The sequence below is a fragment of the Megalops cyprinoides genome, chromosome 2, assembly GCF_013368585.1.
Source record: "Megalops cyprinoides isolate fMegCyp1 chromosome 2, fMegCyp1.pri, whole genome shotgun sequence".
Lineage (NCBI taxonomy): Eukaryota > Metazoa > Chordata > Actinopteri > Elopiformes > Megalopidae > Megalops > Megalops cyprinoides.
This window is the reverse complement of record NC_050584.1, coordinates 16,834,910-16,855,060: the sequence shown is the minus strand read 5'-3', so window position 1 is coordinate 16,855,060 and position 20,151 is coordinate 16,834,910. Positions and strand designations below refer to the sequence as shown.

Here is a 20,151-nt window from a genome sequence, read left to right as displayed (position 1 = left end):
TGAGCACTTGCCAAACACTGCCTGGCTTTCTGTTGAAAACCACCATAAGATTTCATTATCCTTATCTGCCTATTTCAAGAGAGACTCTGAAAGCAGTTAGGCTCTTTTTTATACGCCCTTCTTGAGGACATCAAGTGTATAACATCAATGGTAGTTAATAAGAGTATTCCAGCCCTTGCATAGATCAAACTTACGCACGCTGGCAGTGTCTAACAACATGAAAAGCCCAGCATAATGATGATTAAAGCGTGCATAAAGTACTTATAATACTTGTTTCAGAAATTACAGTTTTGCTCATTCCCTTTTTCCTTGAAGTGTCTGCTTAACTACTTCAAAAAGTAATTTCAGTTAAGTAACAAAATGGAATATTTTGTAAGACATCACAATCAGTTCACAAAACTCCTACCTAATATCTGTTACATTGTTTTGATTATTTCTGTTGACCATTCTAAAACTTTTTCGACTATAAGTAATTCCAAAGTAGTTCTACTTTTATTTACTGCATTACTGAATCACTGAGCCATGCCATTTCTGAAGTTACACATTTCAAAAGAAACAAAACTTTTTTCAAGAGCACCAGGAGCAGTGCTTTTTTATCTGAAAATCCTTCTTCAGTTAGCGCTGACCCTCCTATGAAAATGCACGAGAGATTCATTTACTGCGCTTACAGAAAAGCGTAATTACACCTTTGTTCAGGGAAGCAAACAGAACGAGAGCCTTTCATCCTCTGGTCATCACTTCCATCAGGGCAGGCCCCCCAGACCGTAACCAACGTGAACCAGCTTCATTGTGAGCCAGTGTGTGGCCCAGGCCAGGCTGCCGCGGCTTTGGCTAAACACTTTTATCAAATGAAATGCCGAGAGATTAAAGGGCTCTCTTATTTATTTACGTAATTCTCCTCCACAAAGCAGTTAAAATGGACGCATAAGAAAATGCTCCTGCTATTTTTTTTTTTTTTTTTTGGAGAGGGGTTCAGATTCCAAAGCTGTGAATCTGTTAGGTTTGCTCCTTCACGCCAAGCAAAAGTATAAACCCCCATTGAACAACAAATTAGCTTAATGCACAGTTCAAAAAAGTGATAAAAGCTCTAACTTACAGGGCAAAGGTCCCCTCGGCAGAGAGCAAGGACCCACATAAAAGGGAAGAGACCTCCGCCAGCACTTGAAGAATGAACCCATGCTGGGGGACACTTTGTGGTTCCCAGGGGTACTTTTCTTTCTTTTCTTTTTTTTTTTTTTGTAGCCCCAGTTTGTATGTTCGAGACGAGACACTGGTCTGCCTTATGGCTCTCCAATTGGGGGTCCATTTGCTTTGCTTGATCAGTCCTCTCGCCATGGGCTATGTCTATCATCAGTGCACAATATTTGTAGCAGAAGTTAGTCTACCTCTCCTGGGAATAGGCTATGAAGTCCAGATGGGCTTCTTTAAAAGTCAGAGGCTTCAGCCTCTCTTGAATGCAGCGAGCGCAAAGACTGGGAAATCCCAATTATTTTCACCATCATCGCATGCTAAGCAACTAAAAAATGGGAAGAGCCATCCTTCAGCAAATTATGACTGATCTCCACTCTTAAGGTTTTTCTAAAGTGTAGTGTGCAATTGTATCATTAATATAGAGTTGATGCTGGATTAAAATTTATGTACATATATATATATGTTCTTATGTATATAGAGCTTTGGCAGTGAAAATACCTTTAATTCAAATTGGCATCACTTCAATAATAACGCAAGTACTATTTGGTAATGTTTGGTAAATATTTAGTAGTTTCCTTTTTTGCTCATGCAGTTATGACTGAAAACATCTGTCTGAAGAAACAATAGGAACCTACACGAGTCAAAGTTAACAATGACCTCTTTGTCCCGTGCATTTCTGTATCATTCGTTTAGCGCCCCACCAAAGCCCCATGTCATTAGACATGGAAGTGAAGTGTAAAAACATTAATCTAATTGTATTTCCTTTGACAGCTGGGAACAGACCGGCAGTAATAGTAGTGCCTAGGACTGGGGGAGTATCGGGTGGTGAGGGGCCTGCTGCGGCCTCCATACTTTGTCTTTGTGCCATTCCTCCCTGGCAATCTCCAGGCAACACCCAATCAATATGGCGCAAGAGCTACATAATGGGAACCTGGTCTGGCCTGGTTAATGCACTGGCGGTCATCTGTCACTTGACGTGTCAGTCGATCACTAACGTGTTAATCGCAGCGGGGAGTGCATTAGAGGGCAGCCCTAAGAAGCTGTGACCGCACTGGAGGACAGGGAAACCCAACAGAAAAAAAAGGCAGAACTCAGAAGACTAATGGGCACATAATACTGTCATCATGACTTAAAGCATCACAGAGCGGCGAGTAGCACTTGAACATCAGCATTACACCGGGAGCAACAGAAACCTACATCAGCAGGGCGACCATTTCGCTAAGAACCATGGAAAAGTTGTTTGCACATGCACATCTGCTGCCGCACAAGGTTATTTATTGTGAGATGCTCTGGGGAATTTTCAAAAACATGTGGGCATGTTTCTGCTGTCACACATTATCTTCCCTAAAGCTGACGCAAAGCCATACAAGTGTGAGAGGGCAACAGAAGGTAGCACCCACTACTGCTCCCACAGCTGCCTGAGCGACAACACCAACAAGTCCAAAAGGACATATATAGGATAATATGCTGTGCTTTACACAAACTTTAAGTAGCCCTGGAGTGAAACATTGATTTACTGGTTTTGAGACATATTTTGTCTTATGTCTTAAAAGGAACACAAAGATGAAAGCGCAATATGGCAGTCCACCATCAGACAAAAAAAAGCCTTTTTTTTCCCCTTTTTTTCTGCGTGGATTCCCCTGAAACTGTAACACCATATAGACTGTGTATAACTGCCGTCCGCCGCAGCCATCTGGCCGAGGATGTTATGGAGTGGTCTGCGCATGCCATTAATTGTTTTTCTTTGAAGGCGACCGAGAGAAAACGTGTTTCTGTTTCGCCACTTGCTACAGAGAGGAGTGATCCTGACCTTGCATCTGGTAGCTGTAGGGTGCCTGTCCCGTCTGGGGCGTGGTGAAGCTGGAGCTGTAGCTCAGAAATCCCGTTTGCCCGGGTGACTGGGATTGCGTGAGTCCACCCTCTGTCTTGATGCCTGCCCACAATGGACCTAAATCAGTTAGTGACACCAGATCTGTATGATGCACAGTTTTCATCCTTTGTCCTCAAATGCATACATTTTTATCTAAAAAAAAGCAATCTTTTATTAAACATGTTCAAAATGTTGTTTTAAACATTTGCATTTATTTATTAGTCATAAACCTTTCCTTGAATAAAATATCGTTCTTTGTCTCGGTCTGAAGAACTCATTTGAAATTGCTGGAAAATGTGTTTTGAGAAATGTACGACTCTCTTTGTATATATTAAACACAGAGTGTGGGTGCTGTACATGGATGTTTTTGTGTTCTGCTCACACTGTTGCTGTAAAATTGGGCATTTTGATGAGGAGCCTTTCTGTAATCTTCAAAATCTGTCCATCTTGCAAATTTATTTGTGGAGTTACACAATGCAGGTGGAAAACAACTTCAGAGCAGTGTTGGGTTTCGAGTCAACCGAAACTCAGGTGGGAGAAAAGAACACTATGTTCTGGACTAAATAAAAAAAAAAAAAACCCACTTGAGGGATATGCTTATAGACAGGCACTTAGTCACGTAGTTTAAAATGCCACTGATTACTTCTCTACTTCCTCACATGCCCTAATACCTTAGCACTTATAAATGTAGCATTCAGATGCTTCTCTGCCTAGCAGTGGCCAGTAGAATGACTGGTCTCTAAAATGTCACTGGAGTCATGTCATTCCATACCATGACCACAGCACACTGCTGAATCAGCGGATCTGAACTGCTAAGACAATGGAGATGGGCACTGCTGGAACACAAAACAATTCCTACAGAAGTTACAGATCTGAGGAATCCATGCTGTAAGCACTGTCTCTTGGAACATAAAATGGAGTGATGACACAAATATTTCCCAAGTTGCCATGAACATAAATCTTTAGCCACACAACAGCATCCAAAAATATAAGGCTTTTACCCCTGACAGTGGCAAATTTCCACTTCTGACAACGTTTTGAGGAATGATACATTCCACACTGCACTGTAAACCTAGGGGACAGTGAAACATTCAGTAAGAATGCAGCATATGTGTCCTATTGTCTGAAATTAAAACTAATCTTTCGGTGAGGAACTTCTGAGGCAGGCTGACACGCGCACAGAGCTTCTGGTTGTACAAAGCACCACTATAAGTGTTCCAAAATCCTGTATATACATCATTATTAATAGCATAAAAATGAGGGGTATCTTCCTCCCCTCATGTAATTACCATAGGCTGGAATTCCGTAGGGCTGCCCTGGCTGAGGGTACGTCGCATACGCCGCGGCCTGCTGCATTCCTGTGGTGTACTGCGTCTGCCCATACGCAGCCATATTTTGGGATGAAGGAGTAGGAAGAATATGTGGATAGGGTCTGCTATTTTTAAAACAGAAAACAAGAGAAAGAGAGTAAAAAAAAAATTTACTTTTCACCATGGATTTAAATCACAACACTCATGTTTGATAACTGACAATTTCATTGTGATTATGCTACTTGATCATAAATAGAGGTCCAAGCGGTTAAAAAAAAAAAAAGAAGATCGCAATCAAATCGCTGATATACATTGCAAAAGAATAATAAATCACAAAGGAAATTTTTGCAAGATAATAATTACAACAGATTTTGGAATATGCGAGCTGCAGACATCCACACAAACAAAGCTGGTCAAAAAATCCAGATCCTACAGAAGGATCTAATTAGAGCTCCAAATGAATTTGGATGATGCTTATTTTCTTAAAGAAAAATAAAAGAAGTCTTACTTGGAAGGATAAATCTGTGGAGAGAACTGGTGAGTTTGTCTTGGGCTGAAGCCACTAGTTCCAATAGCTGAGGAGAGTAAAAAGAAAAAAAAGGCAAGCACATATTTAAACATTAAAAAATAAGGTAAATATTATTTTTTGCCAACAGAACTTCTGGATTCCAAGGAAACAGCAATTACATTGCATTACTCTATTTATTTCTATAACCTTACTTTAGGTTAAAAAATGAAGAGCAATAATGAAGTAAAATAATCAGGTAAAAACGTTCATCTTTCTGCTGACTTTGTATCTCTCCTAATACTTAAAAGTGCCATGGAAACCGCTGGTGAAAACACACACCGGGAAGACTGATTCATCACTGAGCTTGCGGCCCTGTTTCCCTCTAAGCCTTTGAGGCACCAGTCCTATGAAAGTGACAGCACTGATTACAGGTAACTACTTTAACATTATAAAAACACAAAGTGTCATCAGGGGGGTTCCCACCTCTAATAGTACACTGAAAAGCCACTTTAATTTGAAAACACTAGCTACTGTGCACGTGCTAACCTGGAAGCCCCCAAAACACATAGAGTTTCTCTGAACCAATTATGCTTAGACCTTAGCTTTGAGAAGTAAAAAAAAACATAACAACAACAATGCTAATATATTACTGTACAAATAAAAATATGTTATATTAAGCATTTAAATTAATACAACTCTTTTTTATTTGTCTTGAGGCTATTCACCCATTAAACTGTGATGTTTGTTCTTCAACCATTGTATTTAATGAGATTTTGGGGGGGAGAAAAATTACAAGTTTTTGTTACAAAATTAAAGAAAAGAAACATAAATATGACCAAGCAAAGTTAAAGGCAAAGCACACTGCAGTCAGACAACAGAAGGCTGTTTTGTGTTTGTAATGATATTTTGCTTATCTGTTTAATACCAGTGGTGTAAAGTCTCATTCTCTCAGTCCCTGATTCTCTCATTTTTCAGTAGGAACCGTAAAGCAATAAGACTAAACCAGCATGTAGATACATTTCAGGTTGGAAGACCTGAAATGTTATGTTTTTTAGTTTGTAAGAAAATTACCATGAGGTTTGTTTAACATCACACTTTTAATGTACGTACTCTGGACTCTTGTACTCAAATGTCTGAAGAATGTTAATGCGTGCTTCCGGAAACATTAAAAAGAACAAAGGGGTACTGTATCGTCACAAGGTACTAACACTATCCTGATCAACCTTTTAATACAGAAGAACTTAGCTGTTTGTGTTTGTAAAGAGAAAGCACACTAACACGCTCATTAAGGTGTTGCAGAATCCAACTCAAGTAGTAGTAGACTGAGATGTTGAGCAGTAGACTGAGATGTTCTTTTGCAATAACCAGGACTGCTCAACATTACATGATTGAGGTAAGTAATCCTGTAAAATATGATAATCTAAGCACCTGAAAGTTTTTTTTTTTTTTTGGGGGGGGGGGGGGGGGGGGTCAGGTTCTTTAAGGGAGAGTGATTCTGTTCTGCAGCACATGCACATGTTTAATTGGTCATGACATATAAAATAAGGATTTAGTTCTCTTTCAGGATCACAGTATGCTGTTAGCCCTGAGACACATTATTGATATTGAACACTTTTCCCAACACATCAGCACCTGTGTCTGGAATAGACTTTTGGCCTTCTGGTTGGAGCAAGCCTGTTCTTTCCCCAAAGTATAAAAGTGGTTTAAAATTACTAATTCTCATTAATATTGTCAAAGGGAGACAGCATAGCAGTGATTTATGTGGGTCTAACATTCACAGATCAGGTCCTTAGTTAAATATGAATGGAAATTAAGCAAATTAGCAGCAACATTATACTGTACATTCATCTTCACACCGTAAGTTTGGTTCAAGGGATGTAAAACATATATTAATCTCAAATATATTTTCTTATATTTGAGGTGCAAAGTAAAGTATTTTAGTGCAAGGTTCTTAATAACGTGCCAAGTCAATTTTTTTAATATTTAACTCTATAACTTCATATATTTCAACTCTCATATTATATTCAAGAAATGTAGTATTTAGAACAATCTGTGATTTTCCAGCCACTTTGTATGTTAGAAACACACTCAGCATGTTGAAAGGAACCTCACCTTCCCCCCGCAAAAAAAAAAAAAAAAAAGAGAAAAAGAGTGTGAAGGCTACAGGGATGCCATGTCACTCGACCGGTGAGACCTGTCTCATTTATTTCAGATCATAATTCAGCCAAGCTGGCATGTGAACTGAGAGTCTCCCTCTCTCTCTCTCTCTCTCTCTCTCTCTCTCCCTCTCTCTCTCTCTCTCTTTCTATCTACTGATGCTTTAGCTGCAGAGACACTTCCTGGGCCCCTGCTTATCAGCAGAGGATCTCTGAGCCCATCTCCCACTAATCAATTCTGCAGCTGTGAGAAGCGCCGTGGGGCCCCTCCCCCTCTCACCTGATCCTGAGAAGCTGTCTAGAGACCCGTCGGCTGCCGAGGTGGCTATCTCACTGCTGCTCATTGGCTCTGTTTTAACTACAAACAAAGAGGCCACATCATCACCAGCACACCCAAACACCCGCCCGCCATCACAAATTGGTTTCTTATTATCTCTTCCCCCCTCACTTCAAAATAGCCCCAAGTTTAGCATTGTTATTAAAGTTATTATACATATTAAGCAATACATGTAGTAGAATAGCAGAGGGATAATGCCACATCATGAATTTAATTCAATTGCTATAAACCAAAAATCAGTCATTGGCATTTTCACAGGACATTTACACCAGAAAGGGTTTTTCCTGAAACAGTTTATATTGGTACATGAGCAGAAGCTAGGCAGAGGTATTTGAACAGTACTTCAACAGTTCAAATATACATGTTTCACTGTTAGGTAAGCATGTATTCTGAACTACTCTATCCTTCTATTCACTTGAATACAGTTAAAACACATTTATATTGTGTCTTTTTATGATTAAAAAACTAATTGGATTGAAGACCCTGTCAGATCTTGTGTGTTCAAGCCACAGTACTGGCATCACTCTCTGCCCCTACAGTGAAAAACTACTATAAATGTTAAACACAGGAAAATAATCTCTTTATGACAGGTTTTGATCCAGGGCTCGAACATTCAATGCACAAATGAAATAACAGAAAAAAAAAACAATTTAGCTAATTGTATTGCCTCAAGGTATCTGACTCATCTAAGTGCTGGCATTACCTCATAATTTCCCAATGACATTTTATTATAACTAACAAGTGTTATTATGTGATAGCTTACCGCAGGTTTATAGGTAGCATCAGGAAAAAATAGGCAAAAAGGGTCAGAATCACTTAAAAATGATGTATTAATGTGCATAATGTATTAAAGTGCATTAATGTGCAATGAAATTAAATTGCTAAAACAGTGTACACCACAGTTAAGGTTTTACAAAAAGCCATGGTTGCCGGAACTAAAAATATGAAACGACAGAGACAAGTTTACAGCTGTCTGACAATTCGCCATCATTGAAATAAATCCATTTCACCTCAGGAGAGGGATTTCTCTGAGAACAAATTCACAATGTGGGTATGGAGTCATGCCCATTGAAATCCCTCATGGTAGAAGAAGCCATTCGCTGTCATGTTTAACATGTTTCTACTATGCTCATTGTGCTGAGAAACACATGTTGATGTAAAGCCAGTCAAACTTTGGAATATACACCAACATTTCTTTTTGAGTATAACAGGAACACAGTGGCACAGAACATGCACAAACTAGAGCTTTCAAGTCTACATACCACAAATACCCACTGTGTCTTCAAGATACAGCAATACATCAAATCTGAAAGCACATTACTCGTGCCCACATCTGAATCATTCAATAACAACGGAGTTGCTGCCAGCCAATTCCAAACCATGCTTAGGACATGTTTAACATCACACAACAATTAATGCCAAAAATAATATCCTTCTAATGAAAGGCACAATAGTTGAAGCAAATTTTGTTTTAAAATGAATTCATTCTCAGTCTTTATGATAAGCCCAAATCAACAACAACAAAAAAAAAATCCATGGTTATATTGTCATTTGAAAAACGGATTCATTTTTGAAAAATAATTTGTGTTTCAATGAAATTCTTGAAAATAAGTTGTTTTGTGGAAAAAAACTGATTAAATGCCTGAGAGTTCTGTGTTTACAATGTTATGTGCAAATATGACACCCATTAAAGAAGGACATCAGTAATAATAATATGAAAACACCAAGTATTGTCCTTTCATTGTATCACCAGAACTGCACAAACCTGCAGCGGTCTGTGAACTAGAACTTAACAACCAGTCAGCTGTGGTAAGCATAGTGATGTTATCACCTATGGGAAAAAAGAATGGCAAAGGAGACATGACAATCTGCACCATTAGTTTACTTTTTCATTTATAATCTAAGAACTACACCACACGAGACTACTCACTTTAGGAATACATGTGAAATGGATACTTTTAATAAAAGACGTCCTACTTTTAATAAAGGAGGACTATATCCCATTGTTTCAGATTGTCCCAATCACCTGGGCAAATAAACACCTACACCTACACAAAATGCAACAATGTTCATTGGATGTGTTTTTCACATTTCAAATATGCATTTTCAATAGTCGCCACTATAAAACCGAGCACACAGGAGTTTCCTTTTTTTGGTGAGGACTAATAATAATAATAATAATAATAATAATAATAATAATAATAATAATAACACTAATAATAATAACTCTTAAATGAGGAATATTGTACATTAATGGCCCAAAGAGCTGAGCTGACTGGGGTGCTATTAATTTACAAAGGCGATTGCTATATTTATGCACTTAAAAATAGAAAACATCACATTCAGAGATACGTGGCACTGACTCTTTCATGAGGATTTGACATTTCACAATTTAACAGATGAGTAAGTGCTATGCTGCGGTAGACTTTAAGAAGTAATGGCTAACTACTGATGAAAAAAATCGCACATCGGCGTGTATCAATTTGAAACGGTAAGAAACACACACAATACAGGTCCTGGCAAACGTACCTTCAGTGCCATTTGGTGTCATGGAATTGTTATTGATATGTGAGTTGTCAAGGTTTGGACCATTCGGGGATTCGCTGCTTCCACTTACTCGGCTGTGCGGACTGGCTAGATCCTGCATTTCCATAGACCTGATGTAAAACACAAGCAATTTCACACTTCTTTTCAAAACCATTAAGGAAAAAAAAACATCACTGGCACTCTGAAAGGACAGTGATGTAGACAAGTAACAGACAATGGCAGCATTTGTGCCTTGTTAATGGTACCTTTGGCATTTTAAGCCTCTTGGCAATATAAAAGAAAAAACATGCAGAGAAGACAGTCGAATTGATCACTCAGATTGAGGGCTTTCAAAATAAACCTAAAACATGTAATGTTAAATAAGAGTGAATCAATATTACGTATCAGTAAAAAAGTTTTTATTTAAAAAGAAAGTTTTATCATTTTAAAAAGAATGAAAGTAACACAATAGAGTAATCATAAAACGCTTAGTCCTGATAACCTGCAAAATGTAATAAAATCCACATATTCAGGTTTGATACAATTTCTGTCGGTTTACTTGGGAAATAAGATTTTACATTTAACAGGCAAAAACAATAAACAAACATCATTAAATAGTTTACACAGAGATACATTAGGAGCAGTTTTGGACTAACGTGTTACAATGCAAGCCAAATTAATGATTGAAGCCACTGTATTTTCAACATCATACTCTTTGTGTTTCATTCAAATGTGTACTCAGTTGGTATTGTAATCAGGATTGTAATGTGCTTGTTAAAAATGCAGTGCCTGAAGTAATTGTTTGAGCTCATGCTTCAGTAACAAGGAATGAGGAATTCACGAGGCATTTGTTTGCTCTGGCAACCTCCTTAATTGTTTTTCTGTTTATACTGAAGCCCACTCCATTCAAAACATTATTTTATCTTCTCATTCGTGTGCTTTCTGGATTTTATTATGCATAGCAAATGGAAAAGAGATCAGGCCAATGTATACTGAAGGCAGACCCACAAATTCAAACACACATTTGTCTTTGTTACAGTTCTCTGCGTATTATTGTGCTAATGAAATAAAGGGAAAATGTAGCTCTGTGCATTATCGTACTGGCTATTTCAATTAAATTTAAAAACTCTAAATGTTTCTGTTATCAATTAAGTAAAGTGTTTTAAAATGCATCACAGAGTAAATGTTATATTTTGCTTCATGAACAAACACATTCTGATCTGATAAAAAAAATGAATGGCCTAGCTTTTTTCCATACTTTGATGGCAATGATAAGGTCAACTGAACGTTCCAACATAAATCTGCAATATCAAATGTCAAAACATTGTTTTCCTATTAACGTCTGTTAGATTTAAAAGTTCTGTAAGTCATCATACTCTCACACTTTTGATTTCTGTAGCTCAGACTGAAAACTCATGTATGGCCATTCAGTTTAATTATACATTCTAAGAGCTCTCCCACCTTTCCGTTCTGTTCACTCTGAGACACTCAAGAGGTGCTTTCTAACTTTTCCCAAAAGAACTTCAATGTACTTTTTTTTTTTTTACACCCAGTACCACATCCAAAACTGGAATACAATTATAGTAGCTACCTTCAACATGAGGTTACCTGTAACATTATGACACACCTTGCCAAAAGATTTTGCATTTTATCTGCAGTAGTTATAAAATCAAGCAAAGTCATGTTTTTTTTTTTTTTTTTTTATCCTTTTGGTTAAAGCCGTCTGCTAACTGTACTTGACTACCATTTAGCTATCTCAGTTCACTTTGCTAAATAAGGCTTGCACCTCAACGATGCTACTGGCAGTACACCAGCAGAGCTCTTACCTGGAACTGGATGGATCAGAATCATCTGAATCAGTCTGTGCTTTTTTTCACCTGCCAAGCAGAAAACAATATCACTCCTTGTTATTTTAGCTTGGTGTCACTGTCCAGACCCATCCATGACACAATAGACATTGTCTGAGAAAACATTATTGTTATTCTCTAGCAGAATGGGAAGAGAGGAGACCCGGGAACAGAGAGGCACATTGTCTCTGGGTTAAACCCTCTACTGTCGTTTCCTCCTTCAGGTCTTCCCTCCTCCCCAAGTGAGGGGAAAGCAGCCAAATGACGGGAAGGTGATTCATCATTGGTCTACGACAGCTGCAAACTGGATTAGCCCTCCCCCAATCAACATGCAAAGCGGCTTAGCCAAGGTAAGCAGGAAGGGGGATGCCTGCTAGAGGTAGCTGCTGGAAAATGAACTTGTTGAACAGAAGTGAGTCAAGCGTGACACCCCCAGCATCTTCGGCAGATCTTTCATCCGCGATTGACGCTATCTGAAATATATCTCCACTCCCCTCTCCCTCTGCACACTGACAGTCTCTAAATGATCGCCGTGGGCTTTGTCTTGCGGGCCCGTTCGAGCCCAGGGCTACGGGGGGAGCTGCTAAAAGGAGCCCGGAGAGGTTTGCAGACCGCTGCAAAGAAAAGAGGGTGCATCTGGAGACGGGCTGGCGGCGTATGAGCCCAGCAGCAAAAGTGCATCTCTGACTATAGGAGAGAATGGAAATGAGAACATGGTAAACATATGGAACCACATATGGTTCCTATGACGGTACAAATGCTGCTATTACTCTTTTCAGCTGACAGTTACATTTTGCCGTCCACTCCTGATCTATTCACTTCTTTTAACAACAATTAACTCACATTCTACTAGAATATAATGGTAGTACACTGAGACCAATACAAAATAATAAAAAAAAACAACTATCAAACAAAAAAAAAATATCAGGGGTTTTTGCCAGAGCCCTGCTCACCAAACATTTAAAAAGTCTACAAATCCCTGCATGAATTTTTAATTGTTTCTGGCTCCTAGGTAACATGAGCTGTTTGGTCTTATGTGTGTGTGGGGTTTTTTCCTGCACATCGCACCATGGTAAAGCCTTCATGAATATTGTCAAGGTTTTTTTTAAAAAGCTTTTACTATTCCTCTCTCTTTCCCTGCCAATCGCCATCTCAACGCGCATATTATTTCATACCACGCTTATCAGCTCCAGTCCCACTGTGTCACTAAGAACAGACTTGCGTTTGTTCAAAGTGACTGGTAAACTTATTTATGGCAGATTACCAAGAAAAAAAAGAAGGAAATAAATCTGTCATAAACAGTGGAGACGTGTATTTTGCAATGGCGCATAAAAAAAGAAACCAGGATGCAATGATTGCTGCTGGTTACTTGCTGCGCTCAGCACTGAACGCCTGCGACTTGCAATGGCAAACATGCTGGTCTTTCCCTACGCAGCCAGCAGGTGACACAGGCCAGGTGAAGGGAGGACTTAAAAGCAAAAACAAGCCCTTCTTCTGCACCGCTAAATATTTATTGTTTTAGAAAATCTGCATTCAGCATCTTTGATGTGCATTTCCATTCAACCTGAACCGAGCGCTCTTTCATGGCTGTAGAACAAAGCCAGGTGAGATGGAGCATTCAAAGTGTCATCGGGAAAGAAGTAAAACACTCTTCACTCGCGCCTGCTTGTTCATTGTTTCGCTTTACTTATTCTCAGAATGGCACATCTCCCTTAGAACATCCAGCCAGGCTTTTAACATTTATGAGCTCAGCATGCTGGTAGTCCACAGGCCTCAAAGCTGATGGACCCAAAGTATTTTTCACCTGTGTGTTCAAATCCAGTTTACAAATAAAGAAAACCTCAGGTAAAAGCAAAATAACAATTAAGCTTTTTTCTAACACAGAAACACGGAAAACAACATTTTATGCCTCGAACAAATGCAAGCTTTATTGTAATTGTGTTCTTTTCCTTATCGGACTATGTTCTATTCCTAAACGCAACCTGTCCCAGATGGGAAAAATAAAACTGTTAACAGAATGAGCACAGCAGAGATGGATACATTAAATATCATTCAAATATTTTAAAGAAAATCTTAATAGCTCGGAATTTCACCCTCTCCCAGACCCCTTCACCCATGGTTTATAGGACTTTAATTTTATAGGCAATGCAGCACATATTCCTTTGAGTTTCATACATTATGCAGACCATGTGCTGTGCGTTACTAAGTTTAAAAAACAACGCTTTAATCAAAATAACTTTAAAACAACTAATCCCCACTTAAGCTGGTCAGCTGAGTCCACATGGTGGCCCAGGAAAAATAAATCTACTCACAAAGAATGTGGATGCAGACAACAATTGGACACAGATGTGAGTGAAATTAGTCACAGTTTACAAAACGCTACACTTCACTTGTGTCTCTGTACGTGGACATCAAAATGAACAAACAGTATGCTGATGAGTCTTACTTTTCATACAGAACAATGGACATATAACTAAATATGAATGCCTGGCTTCCTACATCCCACGTGGGTCGTGTTACATTGCAAGCTCGCCATTTGTTCAGAAAAATATTTAAATCACAAAAATTCATTAGAAAGAAACATCACTGCTCGGTGCAAAAATAATCCCAAACATAAATTACCTTTGTGTCCTCTTTAGGACAGAATAAAATAATACATATTTTTTTACTTAGTTATTTAGTCAAATTCCATATATGCATTAGTTTGTCAGTCAACAAACAAGACATAATAGCATAAAATTTTGTGTGAAACACTGAATTGTACTATACAAAATTTAACATAATGCCACTACAACGATACCAACTTAAGAGTGAAGATAGACAATTTTCAATTTTCACTTTCCTTTAATTAAAAGTGTAATTTTTCACAGATGTGTGGCTTGTTGATGTGCAATTTGTCTCTCTCATTTTGTTAAATCTGACATGGTGCTCCAGCAATCCACTGAATAGCTACATTAAATCTGTTAATACTGTGCTCTTCAACCCTCAAAATTATTTCCAGAAGGCACGCTCACTTTGAGGGCCCATCAAACAAGATTTAAGGTACACATTTTATCACATTCTCCCTACCGCAGAGCCACACATTGACGATGCGGAGAAATTAGGTAACAATACAACAAATCCAGCAACATAAACAACTGGTTTGTCTTGTCTAGAATGCATAATGAAACTATTGTATTTCTCTGAAAACACTGAGAATTTAACTTGGGCAAAAAAAAGAAAGAGAATCATTGTTTAAAGTCAAACTTCCCACTTTAGCAATGCAATGGAATATTAAAATTGAAATAATATAATAATCACACATAGTGTTATATGGTATATGTATTATCGATTACGTGTATTGAAACATATCCATATTATATCCAAACTGTGCAAAACCCTTTACATTGTCAATATGACTTCTAATCACAGTATTCAAAAATATGAAACCATTCCTTGATGTTACCTAAAAGCCAACATGAAAACAAAAAATAAATTTTAAAAATTGTCGATACAAACACAAAATTTCACTTTGGTGTTTCATCTAAATGTAATATTGTTCATTGTACAAGCAAACGACAGACACAATCATTGCTAACCCGAGATGTCATTTTAAAATTAATGTCAAGCACAATTCTCCTCCGTGCTTTCAAATGAACAGAATCCCCATTAGCCTATTTAAAAGTCAAATAAATAATCAATTACCCACAAACAGGTAAATAAGTATTCCTGAGAGAGGATTTCTAAAGATCACGTGAAACGCTCAGCCCTCATTTCCTCCTCTTTCTGCAACATATTCCAGGGACAAACAGCGGCGTGTTAACAAAATAACACCCCTCTGTATTTAGTAAACAACTCACCTCGCTAATCACTCAGAATGGGCTTTGGGGTTCCATTTCCTCTGTCTCTTTCTAATAAACAGCAGAGCTGGGCAGTATCAATTAGCCCTCTGTGTCTTTCACCGCACACAATTTCCAGCTTTGAAAGACCTCAGCCGCACACATACGGAACGCATTGGGCCTTCTGCAAACAACGCAGCGGCGAGAGGCTGCTTGCATGGCAGCTTATCAAGGAAAGCTTAATTCACTCAAATGAAGGCCTTATTAAAACAAATACAGTGAGTAAACAATCTAAATCAGGCAACTCATTATCAGTTAATTAGATAAACAGGCTTATTGTGCGAAAGAATGGATGAAGCAGACCGAGGCCCACACAGCGTGTTTGCGCACAGAGGAAGAAACGTTTTACGCGGACTGCTCTTTTCCTCTCTATCTTTTATTTCCTTTCTTTTATTTCTCAGCTTTGAAAATGCTCTCTGTCGTATTTGTCCTGGTCGACAGCGGCACTTTTAAGTTGTAGCCATGTGAGATACAGAGCGCGAGGGAGATTCAGAAGTATAGCGGACCGCTTCTGTTTCATAGCATTTTCAGAAAAAGATTATATTACCTTACATACGACAATCGTCCTAACCTATACTGTGAACATTCATATCTTTTAGCAAAAGCGGATTTATTTCTCAATTAATCCAACTGCTCCTCGGGATTGCACTACACATGTGATTCATTCATTTAAACTATTTTGTTCAGCGGCCAAACTGAGTAGTATATTTTTTTTTTCTCTTGAGAATGCAAAGTGATTATTTTCTAATATTCTGGTCTGGGAGTCACACACTGTCCGTGCTGTGTGCCTCGGCAGTGCATTCCTCTCTGTAGCACATGTCATTGGATGTCAGCCGCTTTCACTGTGTTGCTTTTGTTTATTCTGCCTGCCGAAAAGGCTCTCCTGTGGGGACTGCTGTGTTTTGCTTGCTGCATGGAAGACGTAAACTTTTTGGGTGTGAGGATATCCTTCACCAGAAAACTCTGTCAAATATTTCCAATTGTACCTCTCTATTTTTTTTTTTTCGCAGGATCGGGTCTGTACACCTGTTTTGTGTATTTATATCCCCGTTGTGAATTTCAAAAGGATAGCAGTATTTTTTTAATGACTTAATATGTGTGTGTGTGTGTGTGTGTGTGTGTGTACAGACTAAGGAAGCTGGAAAAGCAAGGTTACCAGGTAATGTTTGCCTCTAGGCCTGTGGCAATTGTTCTATTGTAAGAAAAGCAGAAATGAGGGTTACAGTAAACAAAACAAGCCCACAAAGTGAGAGACTTAGATATCTGTCTTGCGCGGTTGACACATCTGCAAATTTCATTGAAAAGATGCACTTACACTATTGTGAAGCAAATTAGATGCAATCACTTACAATGAAGGAAATTAACTATCTTACCAAAGCAGACAGATTGAAAACACACCACAGGAAACCACACGCCGCACTTATGGAAATATGAATACATTTAACTATGACATGTATTTATTTTACTAAAACATACTACTTGAATGTATCTACTTTTTCCAAGTATTAAAATCAACATTTTCCTTTTGAATGTTATCTCTGAACCTAATACTGCGTATTTACAATGTATAGTATAGTTTCAATTAATTGATTGAAAGCAACAAATTATTTGAAAAAGGCAATTTAGCTTTAAATTGACTATAGAACTACTATGATGTGAATGCGACTACATGGTATTTAAATTACTTTTTAACTTTTGATATCAAGACTACTGTGCATCTTTACATATTTTAAAAGAGCATTACAGACACTTATTTATATAAGTTCCTAAAAGTTCCATCAAGCTTGAGAAATTTTTGGATGTTGACTGAAACCTACATCTATGTTCCATTTTTTCACCTACTTTCACATCACAGCTAAGTCTGGAAAATAAAACGATAACCCCCCTTTTATTGAGCACAGTCCTACAACAAACATAAAAATGCAGTCAGGCAGGAAACTAAAACATGACAGACTACAGTTACAAAAAAGGAAGTAAAAAAAGACATACACAGGCTGCCTTCAGAATTCAAAATAATACTCACAATTATTATTACGGCTGGATCCGCAGACTCTTCCCTCTCTCCACCCTGTTTAGTTTATCTTCTACAGAGTGTCTCTCCGGTTCAGAAATACCACCTACTGCACAGAGAGTCTTTGCTTTGTGGCGGGCTCAAACATAAATTACGCATGAGCCAACTTTTTTCTTTTTCATTTTAGGTGCGAAAACCCAGAGAGAGCCCGGCGCAGTATCTCAGAGGGCTGCCGCGGCGCGAGGGAAGGAGAGCTGTCCGATCACTGCTGCAGGCTGTGACTAGCGAGTGTCTAAGGAAGAGGGGGGAAAAAAAGAGAGAGGGGGAAGCTGCTATTTGAAACAGCAGAACGCTGCCCCGCACTGTTTCACAGGAAGACTTTAGGCTGGAGGAGGCACTGGGGAGTTTAGTCCGCACCGGCCCTCCGTATGTCATTCACTCGCAGCTTTAAGCAATACAGCCTTTTCCAGATTGTATCAGTGATCCTAAGACAATGAAAAAGCAGATCCTTCAACCATCACTGCTTGTCTGCACAATCCTGTGGTTCTGCTCACACACCCTGAGGGCACAGAATTTTTTTCCCCCCTCTCTCCCTCTCTCTCCCTCTCTCTCTTTGCCCCCCCCCCCCCTTTTCTCCCTCTGTTGTTTTTATTTTTGTAGGACAAACGACAGTTTTTTTTTAAAATCTTCATTTGGCCTTGCGGCTTCCAATTTGACAAAGGACCTTAGCAGATCTGAGTCGCACTCTAACATAAATTCATTATGTAAATGATCAAGCCTCATATAATCGGAGCAGACCGCCGCGCCTCACCAGCAGCGCAGTGGAAGTCCTCCTTCAACAAGTAGCCACCACTGCTGTTTACAAGGTAATGAGTGCATTCTGTCTGCTGTAGGTTACAGTTTCTAATTCAGATTGCTCTGAAAAAAAGCTGTCTTTTGGAGGAAAATAGCATTAAGTTTATTTTAGCTTTTTAGAAAGGGCTTGCATGATTTTGTGATCGAAATGCATAAATGCATAAAAAATGCAGAAAAAGAAATGAAATTTAAATTATTTGTTTTAGTCATCATAGGCAAATACAGTTTTTATTTATACATATCACTGAAGTCATTTTTATGTTCATTAAAATCTTTAGCAATATGTCATTTAAATGACTTTATTACAGCACTGTACTGAGCATAGAATGGGAATAGAAATGCTTTGAAGTACTATTTTAAAAGACATAAAGACAGTAGAGCTTGTTTTCAAATAACACTGATTATAAAGATAGGCAAAACGACCCAAAAATCTAAGACAACAAGGTAGCAAACAACTAGAAGCAAGAAGCATTGCCTGTCTCTGTGATGCATGTATTTTATACATTGGTTACCTTACCTTTTCAACAAATCATAACGAAACAGGAATATTCCGAACTGGCAAAAATAGGTATCCTAATGGTAGGTATCCATTAACACCATGTGTATATGTTGGTGTATACCCTTTCTTTGAAGTTACCTGAGTAAACTGGAGAATTTTTAGAAAAGGAGAATCTATTGCTAGAACTACACAGGAGGTTAAAGCAGCACACACACACCTTGGATTTCATTTTGCCTGGGTGCTGCTGTGAAACTGTGTAATATTCACCAACCATATATGGGAGACCAGGGTCAACACGAGCAAACCACGGCTGAGCGTGTATGAGAGGCTGACATAAATAGACCAAGTTGCACTTTCCCTGATTTGAGTGCACTGAGATATTGAGGCAGCGACACTAAGACAATAATCATCCTTCCCTTGCTAAGCCCATACCTACAGGTAAACCAGCAGTTTCACGTTTCCAATTCTCAAAATGAAATATATTACATTTTGAAGAGGCTCTTGATAACTCAATAGACTAATAAATGCTCGGGGATTCTCAAGTAACTATTTGTAATAGCTGAGGGGCATAAATGCCTATTGAGTTATTGCAATTTACTCTCGCTCATTGACCAGCTGTATAAAATTAACTTTCAATGTAATTTTGCAAGTGAGTTATTTTGAAATTGCACAGTATAATTACACTGAATTGTTTATGTCTCGTACTAAACTATCTCATATTCGCTTCATGCCCAGTCCTCTACAGTAAGCTCTGGTATATGTTTTGAATCAGATTTAGATGTTACTAGAGCCAGAGGAGTTGGCAGTTTTGGTTTTGTGTAATTGCAATAGTTAAAATGCAAAATGTACCTTTCTCAGACACTGCAGTAAAAGCTACACTTTCCCTCTCTCCCTCCCCCATGGCAAAATCTTCCACTGAGACAGACCTCAAACCTGCAACAACTTGTTCTTACATTATATCTCCTAAGGATCTGATTCATGCACTATATGGCTTAAGATCCTCAAACAAAACACTTAAACATCAAACACCTCAATGGCTAAGATCTATTTTTGTATGTATCCTTTATATGTATGCATTAACAGCCAGCAATTCATTTAAAATAATATATGTTACATAAATTTTAATTACACTTTCATTAAGCAAAAGCAGAAAATTAAAAGAT

At 38.3% G+C, this 20,151-nt stretch overlaps 1 protein-coding gene across 13 annotated transcripts in view; it reads right to left on the bottom strand.

The window, feature by feature from the left end:
• eya1 (EYA transcriptional coactivator and phosphatase 1) overlaps positions 1-19,080 on the bottom strand; it is a 45,109-nt gene extending 26,029 nt beyond the window's left edge. The window contains exons 1-8 of one of the 13 annotated variants that reach the window (XM_036520774.1): positions 19,007-19,080; positions 11,725-11,775; positions 9,902-10,029; positions 9,138-9,203; positions 7,316-7,393; positions 4,880-4,946; positions 4,351-4,496; positions 3,002-3,139 (exon numbers count right to left, since the gene is read on the bottom strand). In XM_036520774.1, coding sequence (XP_036376667.1) covers positions 3,002-3,139; positions 4,351-4,496; positions 4,880-4,946; positions 7,316-7,393; positions 9,138-9,203; positions 9,902-10,025 — 619 coding nt within the window. In that variant the 5' untranslated portion in view covers positions 10,026-10,029; positions 11,725-11,775; positions 19,007-19,080. Of the gene's footprint in view, positions 1-3,001; positions 3,140-4,350; positions 4,497-4,879; positions 4,947-7,315; positions 7,394-9,137; positions 9,204-9,901; positions 10,030-11,724; positions 11,954-17,646; positions 17,831-19,006 lie in introns of those variants that run through there. The other 12 variants (XM_036520773.1, XM_036520776.1, XM_036520775.1 and 9 more) reach the window with 12 other exon arrangements.
• Between the last annotated feature and the right edge of the window lie 1,071 nt (positions 19,081-20,151).